Source organism: Nerophis ophidion, linkage group LG06, assembly GCF_033978795.1.
Source record: "Nerophis ophidion isolate RoL-2023_Sa linkage group LG06, RoL_Noph_v1.0, whole genome shotgun sequence".
Lineage (NCBI taxonomy): Eukaryota > Metazoa > Chordata > Actinopteri > Syngnathiformes > Syngnathidae > Nerophis > Nerophis ophidion.
Genome location: NC_084616.1, coordinates 35,129,797 through 35,141,182, shown reverse-complemented (window position 1 = coordinate 35,141,182; position 11,386 = coordinate 35,129,797). Strand labels below are relative to the sequence as shown.

General features: G+C 43.1%; 1 protein-coding gene across 1 annotated transcript in view; it reads right to left on the bottom strand.

Moving 5' to 3' along the window:
* Positions 1–10,266: 10,266 nt before the first annotated feature.
* The window catches only part of LOC133554569 (uncharacterized), a 28,356-nt gene continuing 27,236 nt past the window's right edge, over positions 10,267–11,386 (bottom strand). The window contains exon 3 of the mRNA XM_061903493.1: positions 10,267–11,285. Coding sequence (XP_061759477.1) covers positions 10,295–11,285 — 991 coding nt within the window. The 3' untranslated portion in view covers positions 10,267–10,294. The remainder of the gene's footprint in view (positions 11,286–11,386) is intronic.

The following is an 11,386-nucleotide window of genomic DNA, read 5'->3' as shown; positions in this document are numbered from 1 at the left end:
AATAGTAACTTTTCTGTATTTGTTTTCAGAAAGATGGCTGAAAATATTGTGTTTTGTTGCCCCATTTAGATTTTTTTTAAATATATTTCCATGTCTGTCCTGAGTCCTCCTCCAACTTGTTAGTCGGTTTGCCTTTTGCTAAAATACTCACTAATAGTCACTAGAAAAAAGGCTAAAATAATCTGATTTTGTTGCCACAATTTGTTTTTTTTCTCCCTAAACTTTTATTTTTTCATGCACACATCTGACTGCGACTCACTGAAAATGACACACAATCCACTTTTATGTCACGACCCAGCAGTTGGGAACCACTGGTCAACTGTATAACAGTTACTGTAATATTTCCATGTCTGTCCAAAGTGATTGACCACTTTGCAAAAATGAAAACGAGACGTTACAGTTTACTTCTCAGAAAATGATTCCCTGAACAGACACACAACAATTCATTTATTTTAGTACTGTGGCTTTATTGTTTTGTGTATATTTTATAGTTTTGTGTATCTGAAATAGGATTAGCCACATTGCCATAAATGGAAATAAAATGATATAAAATAACCCAAAAAGATTCATTGCTCTTCCTTTTTGTTTTTACCAGTACCAGTTTAGAAGTCTGGAGTAAAAAAGTGCACAAGTAGGTCAAATGCATTAGTTAATTTCAGGTGGTTAATCAAAGATCCATACAACATAATCTGATATGATTTCATAGTTTAAAGCACTATTTATGTATTTTTTTATGATAAATAAGTGCTAAAAATGTTTTTGCTTGCGCGCTTTGCACACTCACATGAATTATTTGTGCCCCAGTAGTGCCCCAGTACAGTATTAGGTCTAGTGACGCCCCTGAGCAGGAAGCAAACAAAATAGCCAGCACGAGTGATCAGCAAAGGCAGGCTTAAATAGTGTCTCTTGATCACAAACATTGTTGTTCGAGTGTCCCGAACAACAAAGGCAGGTGAAAATCATAAGTAACCATGGTGTACTAAACTCAGGAGGTGCACAAAGAGGAACTAGAGGAGTCCAAAACAAAAAGAAAACACAAAACATGATCCGGACCTGGCCCTGCGATGAGGTGGCGACTTGTCCAGGGTGTACACCGCCTTCCGCCCAATTGTAGCTGAGATAGGCACCAGCTCCCCCCGCGACCCAAAAGGGAATAAGCGGTACAAAATGGATGGATGGATGATCCGGGCCACGGATCATGACAATTTTATTGCTAGTCGATGCAAGATTAGCAGGGTTGTGAAACTTACAAGAACTCACGATTTTGTTTCGATTCAGATTCTTATTTTTTGCTCAGAATCAGTTATCTCTTCAACACAATTCTTGATTCAAACAGATATTCGCAATATATCATTATAATAAAATATTTTCAAAACAAGTTGTAGGTCACAAAAACGCCTCTTGGCTGCTACAGAATACACACAGCAAAATTATTGATATATTTAGTATCTGTATAAATAAGAATCCCTATTAGGGTGTGAATAAATTTTTTTCAGCACCCCTAAAAACAATGTCACAAATGCTCCTTTACCAAGTAATAAGGCCGAGTTTGTGTGGTTATATATATATGTTTTTTTACCTGAGAGTAATAATATTCGAAAATAGTTCTTAGTGCATGTCCGAACAGCAGCAAATTACAGCCCCCATGACAAACATTGTTAAATAAATACTGCATTCCATTCAAAATTAAGCATCATCATCTTTGTCAAGGCTGTTGTATAGATCACCTCCCTAATGTTGTGACTGTTAAGGATTTATAGGATGAGTCAATGCAGCAGTATTCTTCACACCTTCAGAAAACAAGAATAAGGCATGGGAATTTCCCATTTGGTGATCAAGAACAAACAGCTGATAGCATGGGGAAGTGAGTCAGTATCAGTACTTGAGCTGCCACTGCATTTTGCTTGGGACTTGTTGAGGCAGGCACTTATCCCTCCTATGTGTTTTGTTGGGTTTTTTCACTGCCTGTTAGCATCGCAAAGGGTTCGCTGGCGGTTGAGCCATGTGCGTCCCAAGATAAATGCAACATTCCCCCCCGGGCAAAAACCTAGATGGCTGTGTACACACTGTGTCATTTTCCTGCAGCGCAGCAAAGCAGCTTGAACCCTGACATTACTGTTGGTGGTTGTGCATGGGGATGACTCCTCTTGCCTGTCACTACACTGGAAAGCAATACAAGGGTTCAACATTTTTTAAAGAGGAGCGGTTTGACCGACTAAAGGTCAAAAGTGTATATTTTTTTTAAATTGTTGTTTACTAATTGTGTTGAAGCATCCCACCTGAATATTTCATGGTCATTTTTCAGTCACAATGTTTGTCTCTGTCCGATAACTGTCTATTTTTTTTAATTAAAAAAACAAAACTTGGCTTTGAAGCAGCTGGATTTATGTAACCAGATGGTTCACCCCTGCCGCATGAGAGGCAAGTGTGCTTACCACCAAGTTTAAGGCCAGGGCTGGCTAATTCGGCATCCGGCATACGCTTGAAGTTAGGTTAAAGTACCAATGATTGTCAAACACACACTAGGTGTAGTGAAATTTGTCCTATGTATTTCACCCAACCCCTTGTTCACCCCCTGGGAGGTGAGGGGAGCAGTAAGCAGCAGCGGTGGCCGCTCCTGGAAATTAATTTTGGTGATTTAACCCCCAATTCCAACCCTTGATGCTGAGTGGGGAGTTAATGGGTCCCATTTTTCTAGTCTTTGGTATGACTTGGCCGTGGTTTGAATTCACCTACTGACCTCAGGGCGGACACTAACCACTAGGCCACTGAGTAAGGTCGTCATGGAGTGAAGTTTAGTAATGTACACAACGGGATCAGCCACACTGGCCGGCCTCCGTTACACTCACGCCTCTAAACTTAACTCTAATCTGGGTCACGCCACCACTGTAACCCAGGTGGCTAGGCCCCCTGCCTTTATCCTATTCCACACAGGTACGCAAACCTTGGTCGTTTGCCTAAGACGCGACTGTGCTGACCACAGAACTCTGATACATTCAGACACATGGTCATTTTTAAGTAACTTTCATATATTAGCTCAGTTATTGTAGGGCCAAACATTGCGCCTAACAAGCGAGTCAGTTTGCCCGTGAGAGTGAAAGAATCCTACACATTTGTGACTGTCTTGTTGTGTTAATAATTTTAAGGCTGGGGTAAATTGCGTAAAGTGTCTTTATTACAAAACTTACCTGTGTTAACCTGCTCATTGTAACGGTTGGGTCGCATAGTGATGCGCGGATTGTTCTTCCACGGTGCAGACGGAACGACGGGAAACGGCGTGTAGGTAAGAGTTGTTAGAATTATTGTTTATATATTTTCATCAAAACTTTATGCTTAAGGGCCGTTACTATAAAGTATTGTCAATTTGTGTTGAAGTGGTATTTCTGTGTTTGTGCAGAACTAGCAATCCAAGAGATTGCTAGCCTCTTTTTATCAGTGTTTTGTCCAGACTCCGCCTGCTGACTGCCAAGGCCGAACATTGGGTACCAGGACCAGACAAAGCAGAGACTGGGTGATGGCACCAGTACTCGGTCTGCTGACTACCAAGGCCGAACATTGGGTTCCGGGACCAGACAAAGCAGAAACTGGGCAATAGCAAAAAATGCCAACATATTTGCATTTTTGTATAATTATATATTGTGTCTAACTGGAGTTATCAAGTCCTTCCCTCAGCGACAGTGATGTAATAGAGACTTTCGTAATAAATAGAGGAGGCATGCGGGCTTGATTTTTTAGAACGTAGTTTGGATCTGTAACCAGAATACAGCCCGAAATACGTGTCTCCTCATGAGCTAAATTGAACTCTGTCTCTGCATGATTCCTTGATTCTTGTCTGATTAATAGATGACATCAGTGTTTGAACCTGACAAGAGTATGAATTATTTTCATAAATCAGGCCACAGTAAAACAAACACAAGAAAACAAACTAAACTAAGATTTGTTACTGGCTGTCGTAGTCTCACCCCATTGTCAACTGTAAATTAAGTCAGACTTATATTTGTTGAGTGCACGCAGATACACACATTGGCTGACTATCATTTATAAGACTCTTTTAGGTTTAATGCGTTCTAATTATGTTCTAACAATTTGTATGTTTTAACTGTTCCCCATGTATGAACTGCATTTGGCAAAAGAGCTTTTGGCATTGCTGCCCCTATGGCATGCAATGCATTGCAGACAAAACTGAAACTCACTGAACTACTTCCATTTGGAACCTTCCGTCCTGTCCTGAGGTACAGACAGCGAGAGACGATTGCACAGTGCCTGTTTTTTCAAAAGGTATAAATCTTTATTATTTTACAGTTCTCTTTCATGTATTTTAAAATGTATGTCTTAACGTATTACTTTTTTGAAACTGCTCTGTTGACCTTTTGGCCAGGTCACCCTTATGAAAGAGATCTTGACGTTGTTGGAGCTTATCGGCTTAAAGGGGAACATTATCACCAGACCTATGTAAGCGTCAATATATACCTTGATGTTGCAGAAAAATGACCATATATTTTTTTAACCGATTTCCGAACTCTAAATGGGTGAATTTTGGCGGATTAAACGCCTTTCTGTTTATCGCTCTGGATGGGATGACGTCAGAATGTGACGTCGCCGAGGTAATACAGCCGCCATTTTCATTTTCAACCCAGTGTAAACATTGGGTCTCAGCTCTGTTATTTTCCGTTTTTTCAAATATTTTTTGGAACCTTGGAGACATCATGCCTCATCGGTGTGTTGTCGGAGGGTGTAACAACACTAACAGGGAGGGATTCAAGTTGCACCGAAGATGCGAAAGTGTCTGCCGCCAGACCCCCATTGAATGTACCAAAGTGTCTCCACATTTTACCGGTGATGACAGACATGGCACAGAGATGTATGGATAACCTGCAGATGCATTTGCAACGATTAAGTCAACGAAATCACAAAGGTGAGTTTTGTTGATGTTGACTTATGTGCTAATCAGACATATTTGGTCGCGGCGTGACTGCGAGCTAATCGATGCTAACATGCTACGCTAATCGACGCTAACATGCTATTTACCGGCGGTGCTAAAGAAGACATGGCACAGATATGTATCGATAACCTGCAGATGCATTTGTAACGATAAAATCACAGAAATCACAAAGGTGAGTTTTGTTGATGTTGACTGCCAGCTAATCGATGCTAACATGCTACGCTAATCGATGCTAACATGCTATTTACCGGCGGTGCTAAAGCAGACATGGCACAGACATGTATGGATAACCTGCAGATGCATTTGCAACTATATTACGTTTCCTTCCACCCACATTTATTGCGAAAAAAACACTTACCAATCGACGGATTTAAGTTGCTCCAGTGTCACAAGATGCCAAAGTCCTGATCGTTTGGTCCGCACATTTTACCGGCGATGCTAACGCAGCTATTTGGCCATGCTATGGCTATGAATAGTGTCAATAGCTATTCGCTCAATAGCTTCAGTTTCTTCTTCAATACTTTCATACTCCAACCATCCGTTTCAATACATGCATAATCTGTTGAATCGCTTAAGTCGCTGAAATCCGAGTCTAAATCTGAGCTAATGTCGCTATATCTTGCTGTGCTATTCGCCATTGTTTGTTTACATTGGCAGCACTGTATGACGTCACAGGGAAATGGATAGTGGCATCGCAAATAGCGAAAATCAAGCACTTTAAAGCTTTATTTAGGGATATTCGGAGACCGGTAAAATTTTGAAAAAATATTTAAAAAATACAACATGCCACTGGGAACTGTTTTTTTAATTGTTTTTAACCCTTTTGAAATTGTGATAATGTTCTCCTTTAAATAAAGGTTCTAAAAACAAACACGCATATAGTACCGGAAGCTAACGGGCTAGCAACACAGGAAAAACTAAGCCGGAACTTAGCGCAAGAAACACAAGGAATAAACAGTTGCATGAAACGAACAAAAGTAACGGACAGAGTGAGGCGAAAGGCAGGACTAAATAGCTCTCTGATTAGTGCCCAGTAACAGATGAGCGTACCGAACACTAATCAGAGGTAGGTGAACACATTAACCATAACAATAACCATAGCAACCAAAGAGACACAAAACCGGGGTGCTGATACAGAACTTAAAGGGGAACATTATCACCAGACCTATGTAAGCGTCAATATATACCTTGATGTTGCAGAAAAAAGACCATATGTTTTTTAACCGATTTCCGAACTCTAAAAGTGTGAATTTGGCGATTTAAACGCCTTTCAATTGATAGCCTGTCGAGCGATGACCTTTTACCCGTGACGTCACAACATGAAGCAATCCGCCCGCCATTTTCTCAATCTTATTACACGCACCAAGTCAAATCAGTGTGGCTATCCTGCGACACTCAAAGCAGATGTTTTTCCAACGATAAAGTCAACGAAATCTGCAATACTGGAAAATAGACCACCACTGAATCTGCAAGAGTGCGAGCTATTTAGGGACAACGGCAGTCTCTTCCCGCAGACGAGTGAGGTAAACCCCTGGATATGATTTATGCCACTTCTTTTTCTGTCTCATTTTGTCCACCAAACTTATAAGGTTGTGCATAAATGCACAAAGGTGAGTTTTGTTGAAGTTATTCACTTATTTAGAGTGTGCTAATCAGACATATTTGGTCACGGCATGACTGCAAGCTAATCGATGCTAACATGCTATTTAGGCTAGCTGTATGTACATATGGCATCATTATGCCTCATTTGTAGCTGTATTTGCATCCAGCCTTTCCCTCCACCCACATTTAATGCCAAACAAACACATACCAATCGTTGGTTAGAAGGCGATCGCCGAATTCGTCCTCGCCTCCTCCCGTGCCGCTGTCTGTCGTGATATGGCTCAATAGCTTTAGTTTCCTCTTCAATTTTGTTTTGGCTACCTGCCTCCACACTCCAACCATCCGTTTCAATACATGCATAATCTTTTGAATCGCTTACGGCGCTGAAATCCGAGTCTGAATCCGAGCTAATATCGCTATACCTTTCTGTGCTATCCGCCATGTTGGTTTCTGAGGGATCACGCTGTGACGTCACAGGATAATGGACGGGTGGATATAACGACGGTTAAAATCAGGCACTTTGAAGCCGTTTTTGGGGATATTGCGTGATGGGTAAAATTTTGAGAAAAACCTACAAAAATAAAATAAGCCACTGGGAACTGATTTTTATTGGTTTTAACCCTTCAGAAATTGTGATAATGTTCCCCTTTAAACAACAAGTGAATCAAAATGTACATATGAGGGAACTCTCCTGTCTTCCTGCTTCCACATGTTGGGGATATTGAAGGACTCCAGAACGTTGGCGCCGCATAGTAGCATTAGATGTGGGCTTACTGTAGGGGAGACACTTTATCCATCTATCTATCTATCTATCTATCTATCTATCTATCTATCTATCTATCAGTCTGTCTGTCTGTCTGTCTGTCTGTCTGTCTATCTATCTATCTATCTATCTATCTATCTATCTATCTATCTATCTATCTATCTATCTATCTATCTATCTATCTATCTATCTATCTATCTATCTGTCTGTCTGTCTGTCTCTCTATCTATCTGTCTGTCTCTCTGTCTGTCTGTCTGTCTGTCTGTCTGTCCGTCCGTCCGTCCATCCATCCATCCATCCATCCTGGGCTGATTAAAACATCTCCTGTGTGAAATGAACTTCTCCCAATACGCTTTCTGTGGCGTCGAGTCGCAGCTGGTGCCGAAACCTTTCCCATGAGCGCAGCATCAGTGCACACACTTAAGCAGTTTCCATTGTTGATGCACCGTAGGACTGCTTCTAAAATGCCCCCAAAAGTGGTACATGTCTGCTGCTCTGCGACAGGAGCATGATAACAATATGTGCTGTAAATCTGTGATCCCCAACCACCGGTCAGAGGGCCGGTACTGGTCCCTGACGCATAAAATATCAGAATCAGAATCAGAAATACTTTAGTACACCCGGAGGAGAAATTAAGATTTCAGCACAATGCCATTCAAGAGCAGACAAATATTACAGGGAGACTGAACAGGATCACTGACGGGTCTGCCAAATTCCGGCACACTCTACAAAATGGTGAGAATTAGGTAAACGCTGGGGACGGGGGAAAGTATTCTCCATTATTGATCTATGAATAGGAGTATTGCTTTTACCCCACATACTGTACGTTGTTCGTAACCAGCAGCAAGTTTATCTTAGTTCATCTAACGCTAGCATCCTACTAAATGCTATGTGTGCAACGGAATAAAACAAGCTTCGATGCAAACTTAGCCGCGTGAAAATGGCGTTTATACACCAACATGTACCAGGTGATGGTGTTAAGTGACGTTTGATCGTTTCACGGCTATTCATCGTCTTTTTGCCAGCTCACTGACCCGACTTCCTTGGCTTTGCTATAAAGCTTCAAATGAGCCAAATCTTACCAAATAATTTTTTCAAATCAAAGCATTACCAACAACCATTGTGGCAGTTAATTATGTCGCACGTTCACGACATATTTGGAACTTCTTAAAGAAAAAAAAAACACAACTTTAGGACAGTCTTGCATTCAATCTTAGATGTGATAGTGGAGGGGGCATGGCCTGTGGGCCTGCAGCAAAGCGGGACGTGCCAAGAACTGGCCTCGAAGTCAGCGACAGGTGCGTAGATGGCCCACCTGGGCCTTGTTATCTAATCACCTGTCGCTCTGTATAAGCAGCAACTGGGAGGAGAGACGTTGCTGGAACTGGGGGAGAGCGAGAGCAAAGCGAACAGTCACAAAAATACAATTGCTGGAAAGCACTGAGATACTTGAATGGAAAAATAAAACTCTAGTAAACTTGAAACGGTCTGCAATGAAATGTTTGGTGTTCTGGAGGACCCACTGGAAAGCAACTTCCACAATGACCCCTAGCTCAGGCCCCTCATAATGATCCCCTGGTAGGTCAAAAACAGGTGAAAAACAGAACATCAGCAACATTATGCTGACTGAACAGTTTGCTTATTACCACTAATACAACTTTGATTGTGTTGCTGCTGTGTTGTGCAATACAACAAATGACCATGTTGTCAAAGAGAGCTAGTTACATTCTTCTTTTCACTCTCGGTTGCACTCCAAATCATGATTAAAATGTAGTTGTAAATGTAATGAGTTTTTCCTATTCCCTCAATTGTGTGTAGAGCATTTTAACAGAGATAACTCAGCAAGCATCAGGAATTCTTAGGTATCATAGACTGTTTTTTATAAGATGACAATTGTTAAAACTCACATCAAACAATGTACATATTTAAAATACGTCAAAAAAGTCAACTGTGCACACAACATCATTACTGGAAGCCTAATTACAAATTGTTTTTGTTTATTACTGTACGCAGAGCTGCCTTCTCACTAGGTCGTCCTCAGGCGAGCCTTCCTTCGTTGCTTCCAGTCATCCCGATTCTCCATACATTTGGCCAGTTCCTTGGTACTCTGAGCTCCTGCATCCTTCTTGAGTACGTCCACGTAAGTTTGTGTGGGACGTCCTCTTGACTGATGCCCATGTGTTGTTTCCCACAGCACCAATTTGCTGGCTGGCAGCTCCTGATGTCTTTGGCAGTGTCCTGCAAGTCTCATTCTCCTTACAGCAATCTTCTCGCTCACCCTTGCTATTCCCTTGTAGAGGATTCTTTTGGTTACGTGCGCACTCTTGTCGATGTTAAGCACTGCACGCAGCATCCTGGTGTAGCAACCATCCAGAGACTTCTCCAGGGTTGGCTTCAGGGTCCAGCATTTGCTGCCATAGAGGAGAACGGACTCAACTGTCGCGTAGAAGAAGCTGAGTTTGATTTGGCGGGGGAGGTTGGAGTTCCATACATTGGTCATGCCGTTCAGGGCCCTCCATGCAAGTGCCTTCCTCACTTTAAGATCTTGCTCAGTTGAGTTGACCCATGCGCCCAGGTACTTGAAGTCCTCAACTTCTTTCAGCACAGTGAATCCTGCTGTTACCAGAGGTTGATGTTCTGGTGGAATGTTGTAGGTCATGACCTCAGTTTTCTTGGCATTTAGCCTAAGGCCAACCTTGGCACACTCTAGCTCTACCCTGTGTCGTAGTACTTGTGCTTGTTCCACGTTGGAGAAACTGTTTGGCTTCATTCAGCTCGCCACGCCTCTCCACAGTTGGTTACCGCTCAAAGTTGAGGCGGGCTTCCTCCACCATCCCTCGTGCTGCTACGACCTCTGGGTGTTTGGATCGTCTGGAGGTACTGACTCTCTCCATCATGGGCACGCACAGCCTGGTCACCTCCTCATTCGCAGTGACGAATCTCCTGTATTCTCCACTGGCCTCCGCTCCCCTGTCCAGCTGCTGGAATCATCTCCTCATCTCCTCTGCGTATCTGGTTTGAAGGCCAGGGTCACTTGAGAAGGCTTTCCAGTTATACTGGATCTTGGGACTTGGTTTGGGGACCCTGAGGCTCAGGCGAACTCTCATTGAGACCACACGGTGGTCTGAGCCCACAGAACTAAAAGTGCTGTATGGCTCAGCATTCAGGATGGAGTTCCTCCATTTTTTCCTCACTAGGATGTAATCTAGCTGCCGTAGTGTTCCTGAGGCTCGGTCTCGGAAGGTCCACCTCTTTCCTGTCCTCTTCCGGAAGATGGTATTCGCCGTCAGTAGCTCATGTTCCATGAGGAAGGCAGTGAGGTAGGTGCCGTTGTGGTTGGTAGAGTCGTGGTACCGGAAGGGTGCGTCCTCTGGTCCAAGCCTTGCATTGAAGTCCCCAAGGATTGCCAGGAAGTTGTGCGCTGTGACGCCACGGACCGTTCTTACAAGGTCCTCAAAGAACTTCTCTACCACGTCAGATGGTGCCACAATGGTGGGTGAGTACACGACAATGACTGTTGTTACTGGGTTGCCCGAGAACTCTGTGCTCAGAATCCTGTCGGTGTGGTGGTTAACCCAACGGAGAGCCTTACGTGCCCGTGGGCCCAGCATTAACCCTACACCGCCTATTGCGGCCTGGGCCTCGTTCCTCCACGCAGATGCAGAAATGATCGTGCATCTCTCCACTCTGCAGTACAGGATGGAGTCATCAGTGTGCACTCTCCTGTGCTCTTGGACCCCCAGGATCTCCACTTCCCGTTCTTCTGCACAGTGTGTAAGTTCTATCAACCTCGCTTCTTCTCTCGCTGAGCATGCGTTGAAGGTTCCCATAACAAATGGTCTCCGACAGCGCATGAGTGCATTGGACGGGGTGCTGTGTTCGGACATGACCCTCCCTGGGACAATCCCAGGGTTTGAGGTCCTGTCGTCATGGTGTCCTCCAGGAGGAGGGCCAGCACCACCGTCCGCCGCGATGTTCCTGCGGAAATAAAGGGGACCACAAAAAAAATGCATTATTGGCTTTAGTTGAACAAATAATCTTAGGGTAAATTAAACAAATGTTTCTTATTGCAGTTAAGT